Here is a 24,882-nt window from a genome sequence, read left to right as displayed (position 1 = left end):
AACAGGTGATGACCCCTTTTGGATCGTCACAAATATGCTAAAGTTATTTAGTTCATTTGTAAAAACTTCAGCACTAAAAGCTGTAGTTTTTTTATCGTGGATTCATTAGTTTTGTTATAAAGCTTTTTCAAAACTTGCTTTTGTTAATTTTTTTCTAAATTGTTGTAGATAATATGTATAGCATAGTCAGTCAGTGCTTTGAGAGATCAAACCATCATACTGCTATAATCTTCTCCTACGTTGGGAATTATAATTTCTGGTTATCGTCTGAGCATTACATTTGAACAGCTCTTACTATTTTATTATCTCTAGAAATCCAATACTTCATAATCCTCTCTTTTTCTTTTATATATATTTGGGTTTGGGGGGGGGGGGATTACTAATTGTACAAGTGATATAGCTTTTTCAACAGCAGCAGAAGAAAGAAGAAGAAAAAGGAAACGAAGGAGGAGAAGGAGGAGGAGAAATGAGGTTGGAGTTGTTTAAAAAGTGGGTACAAATTAAAACTTTAAAAAAAAATAGGTATAAATTAAATTGGGGCAACCAAATAGGACGCCCCGTGCAATTTTTACTAATCCTCGGCAAGCTTAAAACGAAAATGGGCTCAACCTTGTATCCAGTTGGACATGACCTCAATTATTGGACCTATATCTACTTCAGAGTTCAGACTTTGACTTAAACTTCATTAGTTGGTTAATACTTACAGAATCAACGTACTTTACCTAGATTTGAGGCAAGTTACAACAAAAAAAGTCCATGGTAATCCTAGTTTAGATGATAACATTTATAGCCTATTTGTTTAAACTTTCAAAATCTGCATAATTTAAACATTTTTTTTCATAAGTTGCTTAAATGACAAATCCGTTCCAATGTGTAAACATATTTGATTGGACACGGAGTTTAAGAAAAATAAAGATTTTTTGGAATTTGTGGTCCTAAACAAGTCAAAAAGGGCCCCAGAGTATTTGTGTCTCATTAAGTGTAAAATTGTAAGTTTAAGCTAAATTGTCTAAACAAGTCAAGAACAGGCATGATTTGTCATTTATTAAATATTAATTAAATGCCTTAAGTTTATAGGGCCACATACATAATTAGGAAAAATCTAACATGAACTCGAAGTGAGAATTTTAGATTATACATAGGATTGAGTAGAACAAGTTTTTGAACCTGAGCATCAAGAATGATTTCGCGGTTAGGATAGACATATACCTAATAGTCTTGCTTGGTTGTTATACATGAATGAATGTGTTCTTGTTGATTCTAATTTCACAGACATATAGGCATTAAGTTAGCTTGAACATGTGAGTAAGAACTTTACAGATTCTTATGAGCAATATTAATCCTTATGTCGAACAATAAACCAAATAAATTAATTAGTCAATTTAAGTGAATAATACAACAGAATTGTTAGATAGCCCATAATCATAGATCATTTTCATCACATGGATAACATAAAAATGTGCTCTTCTTTTGTTTAGAGTTTATTAGTTGTTTTAATTAGCTTAGACTCAATCATTTTTAGGTTTAACTCTTGTTTAGATAATTATATTAGGATAGTTTAATCTAGATAATGGTTATATCATAAATCTCTGTGAGTTCAATACTCTATCTCATCACTTAATTTATTATTTGACGACCGCCTAAGGCACGGAAACTAACCATGGTAAGAAAGCAATAACTTTGTTTAATTGAGCAATGCGCATTGCGTGATCTAGCGGCTTGTTAACGTAATTTTGGAAAAAGACCGGGGTTTTCAGCTAATCATAGGTCAGTGGACTAAAGGAAGGAAATATTGAATCTGCCTTTGTGATCACCAATATTATAAAGATCAAAGGATAAATAAACTTGATATAGCGGAAAGATAAGATATCATATACTTATTTTGTTTTATCATTCTTATGATTAATGATACTAGTAATAGAATTTTATTCAAAAGTATGCAATTTCTTAGGTGTCATATCGACTAAATGCACGACAAGCTAGAGGTTTCTCCATCTCAAGGGAAAGCTTCAAACATTCAGCAAGATCAACAGGTTTGCTTGGGAGCCATTTGAACTGTTGGAGAAGTCGTGCTAGCCAGAGGTGCACTGTGGCCAACCCTAATACCCTTCTGGGGCAAACCCGACGTCCAGACCCGAATGGAGCAAGTCTAAGATCCGAGCCCATAATTGAGATGTCTTCTTCTTTATCACAAAGCCTTTCGGGCTTAAAAGCCCATGGATCTTCCCAAATTGTTGAGTCATGTGTAATAGCCCACATATTAACCATTGCAGTTGTCCCTGCAGGAATGAAGCACTTGTCTACATAAGTATCATGGATAGTTAAACGGGCCCAAGAGAGAAGTGGGCCTGGTGGGTGTAATCGAAGAACTTCCTTCACAATGGCCTGCAAATAAGGAAGGTTTTGTATGTCTGAGTCACGCACGTGCTTGTTATGACCAACGCACGTGTCAATCTCTTTCTGTGCTTTTGCTTGAACATCTTGGTGTAAAACCATTCTTGCCATGATCCATTCTAGAAGGATGGCAACTGTATCTGTTCCTCTAAACACCATTTCCTACATATATTACATTTCAGGTAAAAAGTAATTAATTAATTGATTGGACTACTTCTCAAATAAAGTAAATATATTCATATATTTGATCTCAGATAATTGCTTGAAAGTGAGATTTTGTGATTGTTATTGTTATATATAGTTGTACAATTCTCAATACTTGTGTTAGAAAACAGAACAAGTGTTTTTGTTATTTGAAAGACAACTATTTCGATTTTCAAAAGCAGACACAAATATCATTAGATGGTTTTCCAAAAGAATACAAACACAATATTGTTATAAACGAAATCTAACACACGAATAATTTTACGAAAATAGTTTTATTAATCCAAACGCCACTCCACTTCTTAAACGAGTGTCACCTTTATAGTATACTTACTATTATAGACTCCATTACAACATTTTAATGTTTTCAAAAGGAATACATAAGAAGGAAAAAAGAATCATATTGTGAAGCATACTTATCAAGAATATAATTAGGTAACATGAGTAGAGTGTCTTTTTCTTATTTTCTCATATCTAGTCATGAACCTCACATTATGTATATACACAAGGTTAGTGATGCGAATTTAAATTAAAAGTAATAGAAGGTCTAATTTAAGTGGGACACAAGGTTAGTGACTCAGTTCCATTTGGCAGAGCTGCAAAAAGTAAAAGTGAAGAAAAGAAACAAAGCTTACCAACATATATAATTATAATCATAAACTAGTCAAAGACATATATAAAACTCTTTAGTCAACTCCACATGCAGTGGACTTAGTGCTGACGAAGTAAGCGATTATTGTTGTTAAGACATGACACCAACTTAACTTTTAATGATGAGTCATTTTACTTTGAATTTTCAAAGAATCTTAACTATCTACCTAGTTAGTTATTATATATGTATTCCAGACATGAACGAGTTGACAAATGATATTTAAAATAATCAATTGATAGGCTTTTACACCTTAAATTCACATAGAAAATGAAACTCTAAGCATAAAAAAACTCATACATATATAAGCATATTGATATCTGCCTAGCATCATGCAAATATTTTTGTTTACGTGGAAAAAAATATTCCATTGAGATAATAAAAAGTGATAAGTTTAACTTCTATAAATTGGTATTGCATATACTATTAAAAGTTGTGTTTTTTCCAGATAAGACGCACCGTAAGCCATCCTAGGCCTTCTTCGTTTTAGATGGAAAAAAAATCTCGATATCACTTGAAAGGTCAGGTAATTACTCATAACAAGTGGAATTAATAACTTAAAAAATAAGAAAAATAACCTTCTAGAGCAAATTAAACTCCATCAATAGTGTAAAATTTTCATTGTACTATCAGTGAATATCATCAAAATCCAAAACTTACCCACAGAACAGCCACCATGTCTGCATCAGTAAGTTGATCTTCTTTTGCCAAGGATAGCAACAAACTAAGGAAGTCGTTTTTCATGTTTAATTCTCCCTCTCTTCTTCTTTCTTTCACTATTTCGCCAACCAGTTCATTCACTTGAGCTGCCAATTTATGACATCTTCTCTTAGTACCCCAAAAGTCTAAAAACCTTAAAGGAAAATAATCAGACCAATTAAACTCTCCAATCAATTCATATCCTTCCTTCACCATTAACCCTAGTTTTTCACCTTCTAACCCTAAAGTACTCCCAAACACACTTTCCATAATATTACTCAAAGACCCTTTTCTTAATATCCCTCTAACCTCAACAAAACCAATCTCATTCATCTCCTTGACAACTCCTTCTATCATATTATCGGCTATAAGTTGTCGAAGACCCTCAAAACTTGAAATTCTCCGAGGAGAAAACATGAGATTCGCAGCAATTCTTCTTAGATTTCGCCAATAACTCTCATAGGGAGCGAAACCAATTGCTCGTTCAAACATGAGCAATTTAGCTGATTCTTTCACAGGACGATTTGCAAATGAGGTACCACAAAGAATTTCCTTCGCAGTGTCAGGGTGACTACTGATGATAACTCGAGTAGCACCTAGGCTTATAATCATGAGTCGAGTCGAACCCAATGATGTAGCAAGGGTGGCGAGCTTCCGATGAGCATGAGACCCCATTTGAGGTAGAAACCCCAACAAGGGCCAAGAAAAAGGTCCAAGAAGTATTTTATGTTTTTGATAGTGAATATAGTTTCTCCATGCAAACCCTCCTGGCACTAACCAAAAGTTTAAGAGGAAAAGGAATAGGGAGAAGAGAGTTGCAAGAGTAAAAGGCCAAGGATTAGCTTGAAAGAGTAAGTAAGATATAACTATGAATAAAAAGATGAAGAGGGATATGCTGGCCAGCATGAAGGGCTTCATTTTTTCTAGGACTAAAAATTGACGTAAAGGAAGAAGAAAATAATTAAAAAGCTGATATTGCTCAAAGCTATATTGGAAATGGATTCTTGTCATGAGAGGATTGCAAGTGGAATGATTAGTATATATAGGGTACGTGGAAAGTGTTTGGTTCACAAATTTGGTTTCTTTTACTTAACCCTGGTTAAGGGACCTTTTCTTTCGACAATGATAACAAATGCTAATTAATCATTGATAAGCACTACAAAAGGCATTCGGACAGAGTTTGTGGGTAGGGCAGAATTAGAAACATTGTTTAGGTCAACGTAGCTAATTCCCCACCGTCAAACTTTTGACATTCATTTTTTTGTTTTCCCTCTTGATGAAGAATTGGAAAAGAAGTACTCCCCCGTTTCATTTTAACCGTCACTTTAGCTTACCAAATTGGTCCCAAAACAATTGACACTTTGAATATTCAAAGATTAGATTTGTTAATTATTTTTAATTATACCTTTAATATTAAATTATACACGGTTTAAAGGATATGTGATTTAATTCAATACGAATGATTACGAACAACAGGTGATTAAGTTAAAGATAAAATAAATAATCAAACCAATCACAATGTGATGATCAAGCCTGATCTTAAGTTGAACAATAGGCTTCGTCCCCGATCGGACCCTCGATACAAGCTCGGTCGCGTATAAAGAAGAGAACAAATGAAGAACACTCTGAACAATAGCTTGAAGACAAAAATAAACTTTTATTACTTTGATTTGCGTGTCACAATGTGTTAAAATATAAAAAATTCCCCTTTATATAATATAGGATTTCAGTCATAGTACAAGTCTAAATAAGGTAAAAATCTCCTTTTTCGGTAAATGTCGATCCGTAGTTGATATCGAACGGGATTCACGCCGTAATATCTGATTGAGGGCGAATATTACGGCTCCCTACTCATCATACGTAACCCTTATCCTTTTTTCCCATGGTCCAGAAACCTTACTTAGTTTGGGTTCGTTATTTCACCGCGCCCGATCACATATGTTTCGTTCACTCCTCGTGGGTTTCGATACGAGGGGTCCTTTGGCCTCGCTTGTAGTCGTGTCAAGCCATGCTTCCCTTTTGTTTCCTCATCGGGAAGTCGGGGAAAACCCTGCTCCTGATTTTACCCGTACACAAATAGTCCCCTTGCTTTTCGGAGAGCAGATTTATCGAAATGATGAATTAACCCCGGTTCCTTCTTCCGTACGCTACAACCGAGCTGACAGGTTAGTAAAGCGTCCCATCAGTTCTGTCGTTCTGACTTCAAACACATGTCAGCCATCGATTTACTGTCCCCGAATGCGAAACGTCACGCATTAATTACCCCTTCTCTCTAAAAGCTTCGGTCCCTTTTTTCACTTTTTTTATTTTCCGATTCTAGAGCTTCTTAATTTACCCTCGAACTCTTCACTTATTCTTAACCCCTTCAAACCTTCATATAATGTTTCTTAGATCTTCATATTTTCATCTTCTCACCTTCAAATCTTCATACTCCATCTTCAAATCTGACCTTCATACCTTCATCTTTATTTTCAAATCTCCATAGTCACCTTCAAATCTTCATCCTCACCTTAAAATCTTTATATCTTTTAGAATTCGATGGCGAAGACTTTGAAATCTGCGCCTTAACAGACTGTCCCTTCAACTTCTAACTAGGTCACAGATGCCGAGGTGGTCATGCCTGAGGTGGCTCTAGAATCTCCCCTGAAGAGCTTCATCCCCGGTGACTGCTCCATTGAGAACAACTTCCAAGTAGAGAAAGCCTCCAGTCAACAGTACCGAGGCGAGGGGGTTTAGAGGTACATATGCTCCGTTATTGAGGATACACTCCCTATAGTTCGGGGGGATTGCAACTGAGAGGGAAAGGAAGTGGTCGTCCCTGGTCCCATTGAGGATATCACTACTTACGTGGAGGGGTATCGAAGTGTTTACACTTACCCCTTCTCATTTGTCCCGATGGACCCTAAAATCGTTAGCTTTTGCAAAAGGTACAAGGTCTGCCTTGGGCAGATTCACTCGTCCTTTTGGAGGATCATAATTCTCCTTCGCCATTTTGTCAACAACACTGAAGCACCTCGATTTACCATCAACCACCTTATTCGTCTCTACAGTCCCTGAGTTTTCGGAGGGGGTTGATCAAGCTCGTTCGACGAGCAAGTAAAGCTCCATTCTCGAGTATCTATGAAGACCGGGATCGAGGCTGGCAGCGGAGATTTGTTCAGCTGAAAACCGAAGATCTCATTTCCCTCGAATTTTTGTCGTTCCCTAAAATGTGGAACTTAGCCCGTAAGTTCCTTTCCCTCCTGAGTACTTGGAATTTCTTTTGTTCTTTTTTCTTATTGTCTGTTCTTATCATCATGCAGTGGTCGCCCAAGTTCCCAATGCAGTTCTTTGCTTTAAGGAGTAGATCAAGGGGATCTGCAAACAAATATCGTATTTTGAGTGCGAATGGAAACTTCCAAAGGGCAAGTGAGAGGCCCGTACGTGGTGAGTTCTCATAAACAAGTCTACTTTCATACCCAACCTTTATTTCTACTAAGTCCTTATTCTTTTACACAATTTCCTAAGACCTCTGAGCTTCAGCCATTGGATGAGGACGAGTCTTCATCCTCACTTCTTAAACCATCCCCTTTGGGACAGCCTAGAGCTGCTACACAGAAGGAGAAAAAGAGAAAAAAAAGGAAATCTTCTAGCTCCCTGAGTGTAGAGGCCAAGAAGAAGCGAGTGACTGTCCGGATCCGAAAAAGCAATAAGAAGAGAACCCAAGCCAAGGTACTGGACCCCGACTCCCTCTACCGGCTCAGGTATTACCATGAGGATGATGAACTAGAGTTCATCGCCCACGGGTCGACCATTGACGAAGTAGAATGAGCGGCAAACGAGGAAGTTGGCCGAGAGGCCGATCCCTCTTTAGCTCGAGAGCCAAAAGGACAATCAGAGGCTACGGCCTCTCGAGTAACTATACCTTCCCCAAAGGAAATAGTCAGTGTCATTGACATCACAAAATCGATGTTTCATGCAAAGTCCATGTTCGACGAGGCTCAGGCCGTCAAAGAGAAGACAAATAAGACGGCACATGGCCCAGACGAGGCCCTCAACATGTTATTTGATGGCGTGGACATGGGCGCATTGGAAGATTATTCCGGGTTTGGTCATATGGAGATCCCAAAAAAGGATGTGCCATTGGGAGCAGGCAAGCCAAGCTCGAGCCCGAAGCTAGTGAGGCAATTCCTGCTCCGAGCATGGATCCCGACTGTAAAAGAATGGTTGTGTTTACTATCCCGGTGGACACCGGGGTATTGTCTGCTCCGGCGGTCATGACCAACTATCTTCGCTACTTGGTGACCGAACAGGACCAAGCAAAGATGAACGAAGTGGGCACATCGAGCCTCTATATCAAGGCACACCAGGCACTGAACCGGGTAAGTTTCCCATTCCTTATGCCCTTCGTGCATCTTGTTTAGCTTCAGCATGTCCTAATGATCTTATCATTTTTTTAGGCTTCGGTGCTCCACCATAAAAGATTCCTTTTATCTCGAATGGAAGTCAGCCAGATCGAGTACGATCTCAAAGAGAAAGTTCGGCAGAAGGACATGTATAGGGTTCTAAGTGAACAAAAAGATGAGGCCTTCAAGGACCTCCCTATTCTCCGAGTCGAGCTGGAAAAATCTCAAAAGGAGGCCTTGTCCGTGAAATGGGATCTTGACGAACCGGTCAAGAAGGTAAGGATTTTAAGGTTAAAACGAGAGGTTATACATAATGACTAACAATGCAACCACGCAGGTTCAGGAGAACATAGACTTGATTGACCAGCTCTAGGCTGAGATGAACAAGCTCAAAACTATGGCCGAGATGCTGAGAAGTAGGATGGACTTTCTGGCCTCAGAAGAGGAGGCTAAAATAGAGGAGTTAGCATCGGTCAAGGACTAGCTCCGGGTGGCAAAGGATAAGGCCGAGAAGTGGTCTAGGCTAAATGAAGAACTTTGAGCACAACTGGATTCAGCTGTCTCTGATTGGGACGACCTCGACCGGGAATATACTGCGGTGAAGTCCAAGTTAGAGGCAGCCTTGATTGATTCCTCCAAGATTGAAGAAATCCTGGCCCAGTATAAAACTAGTGTGGTGATAGCCGAGGCCTATTTAATAATGAAGGCTAAGTATGTTAAGCGACTATCTAGGAGATTCACGCCCGGGGATTTGATCTGTCAGCCGAGATAGAGGAGGCCAAGAGGCTTGAGAATGAGGCAAAAAAGCTTTTTGAGCCCGAAGGTTCCGGTGCCGAGTCGAGCTCCGATGAAGATTAGGTGGATATGCCTTAGATCTTTTTGTTTCCTTTTGTATATTTCTTTTTTGTTTATTTTGAGGTCATTTTATCATGCCTCTGTAAATACTTCTTGGAATACATATATATAATTTTTCCTTCGGCAACACTGTGTCTTTTACTTTTCAGCATCTATTTACAATTTTTTATTTGAGGATCATCCTTAATGTCTTAGCATAGAATTAGACGTAATATGGAGCACTCGTTCTCCGGAAGCCCGAATGAGGCCTGACTTCGATGGTAACTCCGAGTAGTTCGTGGCTTCAAAATTTCAGTAAAAACAGAGGTCTTTAAGATACTTGAGTGTTTTAGTCATACACGACGGTGCTTTGCCGTGGGTAACCCTTTAATAGATTTCAATCATATAAAAAGGGTCTTACTTTCTGAGTACGGACTCAGACGTCTTCGAGTCATTTTAGGTTGGTTGTAGACTTTCATGTTTGGGCCCTGCCTAATAGGCTCAGTGCCTTTGGGATTTGATAACCCGAGCCATTCGATTTTTTATCGGACAACAGTCCCTGAATCGGGGTAGCCTGTGGGCTGTAGGATTTAGGATTCGTTATTCATTCTAAGTAATTCAATGAATGCATAAATGGAGCGTAGTGATAAAATATAAAGGGCAAATATTTTATTATTTCTTTGTATGCATAGTACATAATCAAAGGCGCATAAGCCTTGTACCATGGCAAGAGTGAGCTACATGGGTACGGTTCGTTTGACCGTTTGACCCTTACAACGAATCCTAATTACCAAGCCTTGGCTTTTCATATAAAGTAATAACACCTTCTAAGTATCCTAACTTAGGAGGTAATGACACCTAGTATTTGAGGCCAAAATTGTGAGGGCTCGAATACTGTTAGTCCGGTGTAGGTGATCAGCAACTTTACGACTTTAGGCCAGTCTTCGAAACTAAAGTAGCATGTTTTACTGTTGCCTCATTAAAAACCCTGCCGTAAAACCCACTTCGGGAAAAAGTTGGACCAAGGAAAAAAGGGTACAACATATGTTTTCAGCCTAATAGTCACATTTGCCTTCGGTCGAGTACTTGCACAAGTTAGTCTATAATATAAAAAATTTCAAAAGGGAATTGTTCTTGTACCTTAGCAGTAGTACCGCTTTAAGTATGCCACGTTTCAGTTGTTCGGTATTAGTACACCATCTCTCGACTTGAGTTTATATGAACCTTTCCCGATTATTTCGGTAACTTTATACGGTCCTTCCCAATTCGGGCCTAGTTTCACGTCGTTCGAGTTACTGGTGTGTAATATTACTTTCCTTAACACCAAGTCCCCGACTTAAAAATGTCGCAGGTTAGCTCTTCGGTTATAGTACCTCCCTACTTGCTGCTTTTAGGCGGCCAACCGGAACAGGGCAGCTTATTACCTTTCATCTAATAAGTCCAAACTCGTGGTCATGATCTCTCCATTTGACATTTCAATAACATACTGGAACCTGAGGCTCGGTCCCCACCTCGACCAAGAATAAGGCTTCTGCACCATAGACTAGAAAGAATGGGGTCGCTCCGATACTCGACTTCAAAGATGTTCTATATGCCTACAAGATCTTAGGTAGGATTTCCTTCCACTTTCCTTTCAAATCGGTCGATCTCTTCTTCAAGTTTTGGAGTATAGTTTTGTTTGTTGATTTCGCTTGTCCGTTCCCACTAGAGTGGTAAGGTGTTTATAATATCTTTTTGATTTTGTGGTCTTCAAAAATTTTACTCATTTTGCTGTCGATGAATTATTTTCCATTGTCGCAAACGATCTCGGCCGACTATCCCAAATCGGCATATTATGTGATCCCAGATGAAATTGATGATCTCTTTCTTTCGGACCTTCTGAACGCCTGAGCCTCGACTTGGAAAAATAATCGGTCATGAGTAGTATGTATTGGGATTTACCGGGCGCCCATGGCAAGGGACCGATGATGTCCATCCTCTATTTCATAAACGGTCATGGCGACATGACCGGGTAAAGCATCTCTCCCGGTTGAAATCATTGGCGTGTGTCTTTGACACTCATTGCATTTTCGCACGAAGTCTTTCGGATCTTTCTCCATTTCATTCCAGTAGTAACCGTCTCTAATTAACTTCCGAACCAGGGATTCTGCCCCCAGTGGTTCCCATAATTGCCCTCGTGAACCTCTTTCATAGCGTATTCAGTTTCTCCCAGACCCAAGCACCTATCCAGTGGGCCAAAGAGGGATCTTCTAAACAATTTTCCCTCGACTAAGCTGAACCTGGTAGCTTTGGTGCGCAGTGCTTTTGATTCCTTGAGATCCAATGACAATTTTCATGTCTTCAGGTAGTCTATGTATTTGTTTCTCCAATCCCAGGTCAAACTTGTTGAGTTTACCTTAGCATGACCTTCTTTACCACTGAGTTCAACAAGTGTACCACTGCCCTTGAGTAGAGTTCATCGGAGTCAACATATGACCCCAAGTTGGCCAGCGCATCGGCCTCACTATTTTGTTGCCGAGGTACGTATTGTAGAGTCCATTTCTTGAATTGGTGTAAGGTCGCCCGCAACTTGTCCAAGTACCTCCGCATTCGTTCCTCCTTTATTTTGAACGTTCCATTGACTTGATTTACGACAAGGAGGGAGTCATATTTGGCTTCGATCACTTCGGCCCCCAGGCTCTTAGCTAGTTCTATACTTGCAATCATATCCTCATACTCGGCTTCGTCGTTAGTCAATTTTATAGTTCTAATAGGCTGCCTAATTACGTTACCCCTAGGTGGTTTCAATATGATACTAAGATCGGACCCCTTCGTGTTGGAGGCCCCATCTATGAATAGGGTCCAGATCCCCGAGTTAATACCCGAAGTGAGCAGTAACTCCTTTTCGATCTCGAATATCAAAGCCGGTGTGAAATTTGCCACAAAATTTGCCAAAATATGAGATTTTATGGAGGTCTGGGGTTTATACTCGATATCATACCCACTGATTTCTACGGCCAATTTGGCCAGCTGGCCCGAGAGTTCGGGCTTATGCATGACATTCCTCAGTGGGTAAGAGGTCACAACACATATGGGGCGGCATTGAAAGTACAATTTTAATTTCCTAGAAGTGCTTAGTAAGGCGAGCGCTAATTTTTCTAGGTGAGGATTCCTGGTTTCGGCATTGCCTAGGGTTCTACTAATATAATAAATAGGAAAATTGTTTACCTTCTTCTTCTCGGATCTTCTTCTCGGACCAGGAAATCACTCTTCGCCACCTCAGACACCGCCAAGTAGAGGTACAACTGTTCGTCTACCTTTAGAGTATGCAGCAAGGGGAGGCTCGATAGGTATCATTTGAGTTCTCCTAAAGCTTGCTGGCATTCTAGAGTCCAAGAGAATTTGTTATTCTTTTTCAATAGTAAGAAGAACCAATTACTCTTATCCAACGATCTCGAGATAAACCAGTCCAATGCGGCTATCTGCCTGGTCAGTCTTTGTACTGCCTTGATGTTGTCGACTACGGTGATGTCCTCTACAGCCTTTATTTTGTCCTGGTTGATCTCTATTCCCTGATTAGATACCATGAATCTGAGAAACTTGCCCGAGCTGACCCCAAACATACATTTCTCGGGTTTTAGCTTCATGTTGTACTTCTTAATTTGCCGAAGGTTTCCTGCAAGTGCATCAAATGGTCCTATGCTCGCACGAACTTGACCAACATATCATCAATATAAACTTCCATTGATTTTCCTATTTGTTCTTAGAACATCCGGTTGACTAGGTATTGGTATGTGGCACCGACATTCTTTAATCTGAACGACAGTATGTTATAGAAGTAGGTTATGGTTATGAAAGAAGTCCTTTTCTTGATTGTTCGGGTCTATCCGAATTTTGTTTTACCCAGAATATTCATTAAGAAAATTGAGTATCTCGTGTCCGGCTATTGCGTCGATCATACAATTGATGTTAGGCAAAGGGAAAGAATCCTTTGGACACACCTTGTTTAGATCCTTATAATCTACACACATCCTGAGTTTATTTCCTTTCTTAGGCACTACCATTACTTTAGCTAACCAATCCAGGTATTTAACTTCCCGGATGGAACCTATTTTTAGAAGTTTGGATATCTCGTCCTTGATAAATGTGTGTTTGATCTCGATTTATGGCCTTCTCTTCTGCTTAACTGGATGGAACTTCGAATCCAAGCTCAATTTGTGAGTGTTTACCTCTGGTGGTATCCTTGTCATGTCTAGATGGGACCAGACAAAACAATCGGCATTAGCTTTAAGAAAATCAATAAGTTTATTCCTAAGATCGGAGGTTAACCCCGTGCCTAGGTATACCTTTCGACCCGGTAGATGACCGATCGATATAACTTGATCCAACTCCTCGATCGTCAATTTGGTGACATCAGTGTCATCGGGTGCTATGAATGATCTCGGGCTGCTGTAATCTTCCTCATCATTCGCTCCGTGCTCCTTTTGTTTTTCTGGCTCGGCTGAGGCCGGTATCATTGATTGCTATTTAGTTTCTACTTTTTTGGTCGGCTCCCTGCTCTTTGATATTGAAACCGTGGGCACCAGGATTACTTCATAAACAATGAACATTTCCCTTGCGGCTAGATGTTCTCTGTAGAGTGTTTTGACTCTTCCCAGAGTGGGAAATTTCAGCGCCTGGTGTAAGGTCGAAGGCATCGCTCTCATGTTGTGAACCCACAACCTTCCAAACAAGGCGTTGTACCTTATATCCCCTTTATCACGTAGAACTTTGTTTCTTGGGTGGTCCCGACAGTGTTTACTAGTAAAGTTATCTCACCTTTCGTGGTCTCGCACACCGTATTGAATCCATTCAATACCTGGACCCCCGTATGATTTGATCCTATAACCCTAGTTGCTCTACAACCCTCGATCTGATGATATTGGCTGAACTACCTAGATCAACCAACACACATTTAACCCAAGATTTATTGATAACTACAGATATCATCAACACATCTTTGTAAGGATGTATGATACCCTCGGCATCTTTGTTGCTGACAAGATAGCTCCTTCCAAGATGTAATCTCGGGTGCATTTTTCTCTCGTGATAGAAACTTTGGTGCATTTTATCATCGGCCATTGGGGGACATTAACTCCCCCAATGATCATGTTGATTACGTGCTGAGGCTCCTCATATTTGACATGTTTGTTGGTGTCCCTGTTTTTGAAGTGTTTTTTGGCTCTCTCGCTTAGGAATTCTCGAAAGTGCCCATTGTTGAGCAATCGAGAAACTTCTTCTCTTAACCGTCTGCAATTTTTGGTCCTATGACCGTGAGTACCGTGGTACTTACACATCAAATTAGGATCTCTCTGGGCAGGGTCGGACTGTAATGATTGGGACCACTTAATCTCTTTGATGTGACCTATGGTTGACACTATGCTTGCAACATCCACGTTGAAATTATACTTCGATAATCTTGGTGCTGCCCTACTCCCGAGCGACTTGTCAACCCGGCTCTTGCTTATCAAGCCCTATCCGCTCAGTCCTTGGTAATTTCCCTTCTCGTTCCTTCTCGGGTGGCACCCGAATCTGCTTTTTCTCCAATCTGCACTCTATGGATACTGTCGATCTCGAATCAGCCTCGGCTCTAGATCAATGATTCTCTTAGACCTGTCATCAATTCTGATGGAGGATAAACAGATCCCAAAGGGGCCTCGAGTTGGTCGCCTTCGACCCTGATCTTCGATTGATATTTGTTGTGGACGTCGGCCTAGGTAACCGTTGGGTACTCCACCAAGTTTTGCTTTAGCTATTGAGAGGCCACGAAACTTCGGGGGTTGAGCCCTTGAGTAAATGCCTGAACAACCCAATCATCTGATACAAGTGGCAGATCCATCCGTTGCATCTGGAAACTCTACACGAACTCCCCGAACATCTCGTTATCCCTATGTTTGACCTTGAAAAGGTCTAACTTCCCGGTCTCAACCTTGATGGCACCGGCATGGGGCTTCACGAAAGTACATGAAAGCACAACAAATGAGTTGATAGAATTAGGAGGCAAGTTGTGATACCATATCATTGCTCCTTTGGACAGGGTTTCCCCAAATTGTTTTAGCAACACCAACTTAATTTTGCCGTCTTCCAAGTCATTCCCTTTGATCGCGTATGTATAGGAGGTTACATGATCATTTAGATCTGTGGTCCCATTATACTTTGAAATGTCGAGCATTCAAAACATCTTCGGGATCTGCTTCGGTGCTGTGCTCGGGGGGAAAGGATTCTGAATAAATTTCTTGGAGTCTGGTCCTTTCAATATCGGAGGCGCTCCCGGGATCTGATCGACCCTAGAGTTGTACGTTTCCACCTTCTTATTGTTGGCCTCAATCTTTGTTTAGCCTGACTCCACCCATTTTGTCAATGCTTCGAGCATCTTCATCACCTCGGAAGTTTCCTCGGGCCTGAGTTCACCTGGTTCCACGGCAACTTGTACATCCCTCGAGTATTTTCCCGGGACTGCTCAGATTAGAACTTCTTAGGAGTGTGGCTTTGGTTCTGCAACTGAGCTATCTCCGCTTGCTGAGCCTACAACATATCTAAAATCAAGCGCAGGCTCACCCCATCACCTTCACCTTCGGGCGCCTCTCGAGTCACTGGCTGGAGTCCCCCGCGAATGTTGTTTTCGGGATCAGTCAGTAGATTGATATTAATGGTCACCTGCGAGTTAGCATCGACCGGGTCAGTGGCTGGGACACCATTAAGATTGATATGAGGCATATCATTGATAGGCATCACATTATTATTCTTACCAATTACCATGATGGCCAGACTCTGCGTTAATGTTCAAGTGAGCAAACTAAGGTTTTGACATCCTTAGGCTAACCTGGAATTAAAACTTTAAAGAACAAGTGTAAAACATGGTGCGTTATGGAGATTCGTATCAAATCACCACTATTATTCTTCACCCCAAGGTGGGCGCCAAAGTGTTTACCCTAAAAAATAAGTAACAATCAAATTTGTACGCGGTTTAAAGGATATGTGATTTAATTCAATACGAATGATTAAGAATAACATGTGATTAAGTTAAAGATAAAATAAATAATCAAACCAATCACAATGTGATAATCAAGTCTGATCTTAGGTAGAATAGTGGGATTCTCCCCCATCGGACCCTCGATACAAGTTCATCCACGTATAAAGAAGAGAACAAATGAAGAACACTTTGAATAATAGCTAGAAGACAAAAATAAACTTTTATTGCTTTGATTTACGTGTCACAATGTGTTAAAATAAAATAAACCTTTCCCTTTATATGGTATGGGAGTTTCAGTCCTAGTACAAGACTTAATAAGGTAAAAATCTCTATTTTTCGGTAAATGTCGATCTGCAGTTGATATCGGACGGGATTCGTGCCGTAATATCCGGTTGAGGGCAAATATTACGGCTCCCTACTCGTTATGCGTAACCGTTCTCCATTTTTTCTTTGGTCTAGAAACCTTTCTTGGTATGGGTTCATGATTTCACCTCGCTCTATCCCAGATACATCGTCCATTCCTCCCGAGTTCCGATACGAGGGATCCTTTGGCTTCACTTGTAGTCGTATCAAGCCGTGCTTCCCTTTTGTTTCCTCATTGTGGAATTGGGTTAAACTCTGCTCCCGATTTTATCCATACACAGGGGTAACTAGTAAATCATACCTTGTATTTATTATTTTTGTTAATGGGCATGAAAAGAGTTACTAAAACGACAGTTAAAATAGGACATAGGGAGTAGATAATAAAAGGGGAAAGAATGTGCCCTTGTTGTTCCTTAATTGTCTCGAAATCTTCCCAAAATGTAACATGCACTTTTACGTAACTAGAAGCTGTTGTGCCTTCCGTATTTAGATGTTATGGTCATCTAGTAATTAATTTCTTCCAATATGTATTAGGCTTTTTGTTTTGTGTTGTCAGTTTGTACGGTTCTAGTTTTGAAGTAAAATATTTAGAATATATAATAACTAAAAGGATATATTAAAAAGAAATATTAGATAGATTCTATTAATTTTATAGCCCGTTTGGCCAAGCTGCAAAAATCAGCTTATTTTGAGAAGTGCTTTTTTTTCAAAAGTGCTTTTCTCAAAAGTACTTTTGGTGAGAAGCCGTTTGTGTTTGGCTAATTAATTTGAAAAGCACCCCTGAGCAGCAATTAATGTTTGGCCAAGTTTTAAAAAACTGCTTCTAAGTGTATTTTTCTCAAAAGTGCTTCTCAAAAAAGTGCTTTTGGAGAGAAGCTGCTTTTTCTGCTTCTCCAAAACTGCTTCTGCTTCTCCTCAAAAGCACTTTTTTTCTTTCCAAAAACTTGGTCAAACACCTCAATTTTTGGAAGCACTTTTAGCCAAAAAAAGCTTGGCCAAACAGGCTATTAGTTAGTTTACCAAAAGCTAATTGAAGTATTAGATAAACTGGTGGTTAAAGAAAATGAAACACCTTAAACATTATTATATTTCAAAAGAGAAAGTAACTAAATGAGATGTGAAGGCGAGTATACAATGATTGACATATTTTTGGCAATATTCCCGGCAATTTTTCTCTATGTGATCCAGAATTAAAAATTTATGGTTCCAATCACAAGTTTATATAATTTTTTTTCGCGTTAAATAAATTCTTATAGAAGACATTAAAGAACAGGAGCATTTATACGATAATATAATGTAATTTTGTTTGATGCCATTTTGTGTTACTATATTAGAATATTGTCTAGATAATTGACACGGTTTAGATAATTAGATAATTGTATACGGTGAAAATCAGGGCTATTCGATTTCATTCTTTGATTGAAAAAGAGATACCACGTCGAAAGGCCAGAACGTCGAGTCCGAGATCGAAGTTGCTTTCCGAGATTGAGGTCGACATCACTAATCGAGGTCGGGAAAGGGCATACTTCGGAATGATGCTGATATAGTTCAGTAACGGAAAGAGCGAGATATCCATGATGGATCGAAGATCATGGCGTGAATTTCGGACTGGATTGATCTTCGGCGGTTAATCAGTTGTCAACATGATTTCCTACTATAATTAGAAGTGTACCTTGTTTAGAACTCCTCCATTATATAAGGAGGAATCCCATTCATTTGTAAGCATGATTATTCACTAATAAGAATATATACATCCACTGCTCTTTATCTTACTTACCATTCATTGTTGTTCGTCATTGTTGTTTTATTTCATTATTGTTATTATTATTGCCCTATCTCGAGACCGTCTTGAATCGAGGTCGAGACTCCACTCGCATACTGGTTTGATCTATCTTATCTCCTAATTTATCTATTTAATTCTTTGTCTATCAATTGGTATTGGATTGAATCACATATCCTTAAAACCACAATATAAGTTTAATTATTACTAGAATTTTAGGGTAAACAGTTTGGCGTCCATCGTGGGGCTACGGATAATAGTGATTGTTCGGTGCTGATTCTGATAACACACACTATTTCACGCTTGTTCTTGTCAAGTATTTTTGCTTTCAGGTTAAAGCATGTCAAACTCACAAAACACACGTGCACATGGTGATAATGGTCTCGGGTTTCACGGGGAGAACGACAATATAATTGCTCCAGGAGCCGAGGTGCCACCAGTTAGTCTCGGGGAAGCACCAGTTGCCGATCCGGTTGATATCAGCTCGCACGTTGCTTTAGATGCGGACCTAGGTGCGGACCCCGAAGAGAGTGTACGCAGGGAAGGCCGATCTAGTGGCCAAGGTACACAGGGTAGAGGAGATTGAGGAGTTAGTCCCCAGGTGATATTCGAGATGCCACAGGCTTAGCAGGCCGCTATTTCTCAGCTTCAAAATCAACATAGAACTCCGAGTAGGGTTGAGTCGAAAATCACTCGCCGTACCGAGCTAGTGCTAGAGAGGTCAAATAGTAACGGATTGGGGACCAACCCTGCAGTAATGAAAATGCTCGAGGAGCTCACCAAGAGAATCGAGTCAGGAGAGAAGAAAATCGAAGCTAATGATAAAAAAAGTGGAGACATACAACTCTCGAGTTGATCAGATACCGGGGGCACCGCCAATCTTGAAAGGGATGGATTCGAAGAAGTTTGTACAAAAGCCATTTCCTCAAAGTGCAGCTCTGAAACCTATTCCAAAGATGTTTCGTATGCCAGACATACCCAAATATAATAGGACCACCGATCCCAACGATCATGTTACTTCATATACATGTGCTATCAAGGGTAACGATTTAGAAGATGATGAGATCGAATCAGTGCTGTTGAAAAAGTTCGGAGAGACCCTTACAAAGGGAGCAATTATTTGGTATCACAACCTGCCGCAAAATTCCATCGACTCATTTGCCATGTTAGAAGATTCTTTCGTAAAGGCACACACCAGGGCCATAAAGGTAGCAACAAGAAAATTGGACATTTTCAGGGTAAGACAAAGGGATAACGAAATGCTGAGGGAGTTCGTATCCCTATTTCAAATGGAAGACATAGAGTTGCCACTGGTCACAGATGATTGGGCCGTTCAAGCTTTCATCCAAGGGTTGAATAAGCGGAATTCAATAGCATCATGTCAATTAAAACAAATTTGATCAAGTATCCAGTTGTAACTTGGGCAGATGTGCACAATCGATATCAATCGAAGATTAGGGTCGAGGACGACCAATTAGGAATCTCTTCCGATTCAGTACATCCGAATAGGTCGGCAGTTAAAACCTAAAGGGACGTCGACAGGGAGCCAAGGTCAAATAGAGAACGATATTAACCATATACCACAGATCGAAGGAACAATGGTTCAGGACGCAATTCCGCCCGAAATGATCGAAGAAGTGATCGAGAATAGAATTCCCGGGGACTTATGAGTAAAAACAATTTTGATAAGCATGCCTATCCCATAGAGGCACCTCGATTATCGAAATATAACTTTAGCATATATGCATCGAGCATTGTATCGGCAATCGAAAGAATCAAAAACATTAGGTGGCCCAGACCCATACAGACCGATCCTTCCCAAAAAACACAAATTTGATGTGCAAGTATCATGGCACGCATGTTCACAGGGCCAAAGATTGCAGGCAATTAAGGGAGGAGGTAGCCCGTCTATTCAATGAGGGCCACCTTCGAGAGTTCCTCAGTGATCGATCCAAGAATCATTTTAGAGAAAGGGATGCCAACAGGAAAAATGAACAGGAGGAACCTCAACATGTCATTCATATGATCGTCGGTGGGGTCGACATTCCACAAGGACTCATATTCAAACTCACTAAGTTATCAATCACTAGGGAAAAATGAACCTGAGATTATATGCCCGAAGGCTCCTTATCATTCAATGACAAAGTAGAAGGCATTTCTCAGCCCCACAATGATGCTCTGGTAATTTCTATCTTATTAAATAAAGTTCAAGTTAAGTGTGTTTTAGTGGATCCAGATAGCTCGGCGAATATCATCCGATCAAGGGTTGTGGAGCAGCTCGACCTACAAGATCAAATCATGCCCGTAGCTCAGGTCTTAAACGACTTCAATATGGCCAGCGAAACAACTAAAGGGGAGATTATTCTACCAGCGAATGTGGTTGGAACCATTCATGATACCAAGTTCCACGTGATCGAGGGAGACATGAGGTACAATGCCCTATTCATAAGGCCTTGGATCCATAATATGAGGGTAATCCCTTCGACTCTCCACCAAATGATGAAATTTCTGACGTCGGACGGTGTAAAAACAGTATATGGGGAGCAGCATGCTGCAAAGGAAATGTTTGCAATCAACTAGGTAACGCCGGTATCGATGTTATCAACCTCGAAAAGGTCAAGCATCAAAGGTAAACAGGAAGCCAAATAGCAATCACAACCACCAGCCTCGACCAAATCAGGGAAGCAGGAGATAGAAAAAGAAGAGGAGGATTTTCTAACCCCTCGAACCTTTATTGTTTCTGAAGAATCCGATGCCACCAAATCAATGGTCAAAGAGATGGAATAGGTTATATTGATCGAGTACCTGCTCGAGCGAACAATATACCTAGAAACGGGATTAACTCCCGAACTCAGGAAAAAGCTTATTCAATTTCTTATTGATAACATAGTTTGTTTTGCTTGGTCCTACTTAGACATGATAGGGATCCCACCGGAGATAACGACGCATCGTCTAAACCTGGACCCTAGATTTAAACTGGTGAAGCAAAAGAGAAGACCCCAGTCCGAGGTAAAGTACGCATTCATAAAGGACGAGGTAACTAAACTTCTCAAAATAGGGTCCATTTGGGAGGTGAAATATCCCCAATGGTTAGCCAATGTAGTCGTAGTCCCTAAAAAAGGGAACAAACTTAGAATATGTGTAAATTATAAAGATTTAAACAAGCATGCCCAAAGATTCTTTTCCACTGCCTAACATCGATCGCATGATCGACGCCACGATTGACCATGAGATCCTTACGTTTCTCGATGCCTATTCCAGGTACAATCAAATTCAAATGAACCCAGAAGACCACGAAAAGACTTCATTTATCACCAAGTATGGAACATATTATTATAATGTAATGCCCTTCAGACTAAAAAATGCAGGAGCTACTTACCAACGCCTAGTAAATAAAATGTTCGAAGAACAAATGGGTAAGTCAATAGAAGTTTATATCGATGACATACTAGTTAAGTCCCTGCGCGCAGGAGACCATTTGGTTCATTTGCAGGAAATGTTTGAGATTTTGAGGAAATATAACATGAAGCTCAACCACGAGAAATATTTTTTCGGGGTCGGTTTGGGCAAATTCCTGGGCTTCATGGTGTCGAATCGGGGGATCGAGATCAACCCTGATAAAATCAATGCCATAGAAGACATCACCGTCATGGACAGTGTAAAATCCATGTAGAGGCTGACTGGACGGATAAATGCTTTAGGACGATTCATCTCGAGGTCGTCGGATCGAAGCCACAGATTTTTCTCTCTACACAAAAACAAGAACGATTTTGCCTGGACCCCGGAATGCCAATAAGCATTAGAGGAATTAAAGAGATACTTGTCGATCCCACCACTACTTCACACTCCAAAGGCAGATGAGAAACTTTACTTGTACTTGGCAGTATTAGAAATCGCGGTAAGTGGTATCCTAGTTCGAGAAGAGCAAGGTACGCATTTTCCATTTATTATGTGAGTCGAACCTTAGGAGAAGTATAAACTAGATATCCACACTTAGATTAAGTGGAACTTGCACTGACAAGCGCTTCTTGAAAGTTAAAACCATACTTTCAATGTCATCGCATATGAGTGTTAACACTTACCCACTTCGTAATATTTTGCACAATCCCGAACTACTGGGCCGATTGGCCATTGTTCACCTCGAAAATGATAATTACAATTAGATTTGATTTGATTTTGTAGTTCTAAAAATACGTGATTTATTTTTATGCTAGTTGTTAGGCAGTGGATGCTATGTGCGAGACTAGAAAATAAAATGAGAGCTTAAAGGTCATACGCTGTGCAAACCGAGTAGTCAAGAATCGAGGTCTCGAGCCAGCCTATACTGGGTCTCGAGGTCGAGCTAAGCGTTAGGTTGTGTGTAGCCAATGAAGGACTGGCAGTTCTAAGAGCTTTGATGAGAGCTCTTTATGATCAAATGATGATTAATAAATGAAGAACAATCAATGAAACACAATAAATGTAAGCAATAAATAAAAGGAAAGACAATAGAGAGTGTTTAAGTTAGAGAGCAGAGAATGTTCTTATTTTTGTATTGAATATCATGTGTGCAAAAAATTACAAGGGTCCCCTTTATATAGGAGGGGAAATCCCAACATAGTATATATGCATTTATTATAGAGATATGCGGCAGGCATAGCCATTTAATGCCACGGTACGGGCTTGTACTATTCTATGGACTTGGTCAGCTCTAACCACTCACCTTGGGAATCTCCCACTCGTTCATCATAGCCGCCGATTTGATATGCCCCGAGGTCGAGCATAGGGAGCCCTCGGGGTCGGGCCTTGAACTGTGCCTCAGGCCTTCTGAAGACGGGCTATGGGATGTCATAATGATCATAAAATTGGGCACTCTGATTTTAGCCGTATACAGATAGTCCCCGCATTTCTTAGAATGGAATGATATGAAATGACTTTGACATTGATCTCCCCGAGCTTCTCACGGTGACGTCATGCTTATGACATAAGCTTTTGTGATGACTGAGACGTCCCATCAGTTCATCTTTCTAGAAGCATTCAATGCACCACCAATTTATTTTCTCAAAAGCGATGATATCACCGTCGATCCGTTTCCCAAAAAGCATTGATTGTGCCTGTCGATATGTTTCCCAAAGGCGTTGATTGCGCCGTCGGTTATGTTAATGCCTTTCTATAAATGGAAGGTTACTTGAACCGAAATTCCACCTAGCCATTCTTCAACAGCCTTTAACCCTTTTCTTCTCTTTATCCTCATCCAAACTCTAACTTCCATGGTTCAAGCCCGTGATCGTAAGGTTACACGACAGCAGTTTTGCCAGTTATGTCATGGATCTTTTTCAAAGCTTTTCCCCACTGAGTGGGATCATTCTGGTTTGTTATTGTTGTTGTTGTTGGCTCGAAATAACGAGAAATGGGCTTCAAATTATTCTCGAATTAGAGGATATGTGGACCATGAACTGCTGCTCACCTCTCTTAACTTCAACCTGGTGTGACGCTTCACTCATGTTGCTTTCCATGGAGTGAGGTGGCGCTATATACTAACTTTTTCATTCCACACCAGTACGATGTCTCAAGAAGTGGCTTCCCAATAGTAGTGCCGGCGAGACCCATACTCGCCAAATTTTTCACCAAGCCACAATTTTCCCTGCCTGTTAAAAGCTTTTGCTTTTTGATAGGCTACAGAAGAGGAGATTCTATTGCTACTTCAGAGGAGATTCTCGAAGATGTCATTCGGAAGATCCGAATGGAGTCCCCGAGGAAACGGTTCTCGCAGATGTCGCTCCGAATGATGTACCTCCGAAAGTAGATTAGGCTTTTAGACTGTTGTTCTGCTTCTTTATTTCTATGTAAGGACCCCTCGTGGGCTTTTGTAATCATCTTTTATCAATATAAAGTTGCTTCGATTTTCCTTTGGCTTATGCTGAACTTTTATTTTGCTTTTGATTGTCCTGAACACTAGAACCGGACATCGTAATCCCTCTGGTTCTCGATTAGTTAATATGATATTTCTTGAGATTCTTTGTCACCCTTCGGACTAAGTCTGGATTGATCTGGTACATACTTAGGCCGTCGGGACTTCTGAATTCAAGTTGAGCGAGAGCAGGGTCCCGATTTTCTTTGAAATAGAGGTTAGCTCTTTTAGGCCTTGTCGCTAATCCTTGAGTGAGAGTTTGCTCGATCATCTAAAAATAAAGATAGCCATTAGACTTTCATAAACAGTCCCCGAGTGAGAGTTTGCCTGAATTCAGGTGGCCTCAAAAACTCGATTTGAACTTAAAATGAAGATAGCCCTAAGGCATTATAGATGGCCCCTGTGCGAGGATACACTCGAACTCGGATGGCCCCTGGGCTAAAGTAATCGAGAGAGCAATTAAATTGATATGAAGGCGTAGATAGCCCTGAGGCTTTATTAATAATTTTCGAGTGAGAACTGGCTCGGGGTCAGGTAGCTCGAGGGCTAAAGAATTGGGTGAATGACCCGCACTTTTAATGGCAGAGATCCTCGAGATAGGGTACCATCTCGAGGCTAGGTTTATATGGGCAACTCCTTAGAGCTCATAATTATAGTAATAGAGATCCTCGAGATCGGGCATCATCTCAAGGC

The 24,882-nt window shown here is 40.3% G+C and overlaps 1 protein-coding gene across 1 annotated transcript; it reads right to left on the bottom strand.

Moving 5' to 3' along the window:
• Nucleotides 1-1,819: 1,819 nt before the first annotated feature.
• Nucleotides 1,820-4,938, bottom strand: LOC104242142 (cytochrome P450 78A5-like). Its single transcript, XM_009797141.2, has 2 exons — nucleotides 3,908-4,938; nucleotides 1,820-2,556 (listed from the first exon to the last, which is right to left on the bottom strand). Exons 1-2 carry the CDS (start codon nucleotides 4,862-4,864, stop codon nucleotides 1,948-1,950), a joined length of 1,566 nt encoding a protein of 521 aa, XP_009795443.1. The 5' UTR covers nucleotides 4,865-4,938; the 3' UTR covers nucleotides 1,820-1,947.
• Nucleotides 4,939-24,882: the final 19,944 nt, after the last annotated feature.

The sequence above is a fragment of the Nicotiana sylvestris genome, chromosome 12 (genome assembly GCF_000393655.2).
Source record: "Nicotiana sylvestris chromosome 12, ASM39365v2, whole genome shotgun sequence".
In the NCBI taxonomy this organism is placed as follows: domain Eukaryota; kingdom Viridiplantae; phylum Streptophyta; class Magnoliopsida; order Solanales; family Solanaceae; genus Nicotiana; species Nicotiana sylvestris.
Note: the sequence above shows the minus strand (reverse complement) of the source record. Positions and strands in the feature narration are given on the sequence as shown.

Excerpts from the sequence above, each read along its gene's own strand:
- LOC104242142 (XM_009797141.2), bottom strand. The coding sequence starts at position 4,864 with ATGAAGCCCTTCATGCTGGCCAGCATATCCCTCTTCATCTTTTTATTC. Across the intron at positions 2,557-3,907 it reads ACATGGTGGCTGTTCTGTGG|GAAATGGTGTTTAGAGGAAC; the intron begins GTAAGTTTTGGA and ends TAATATATGTAG.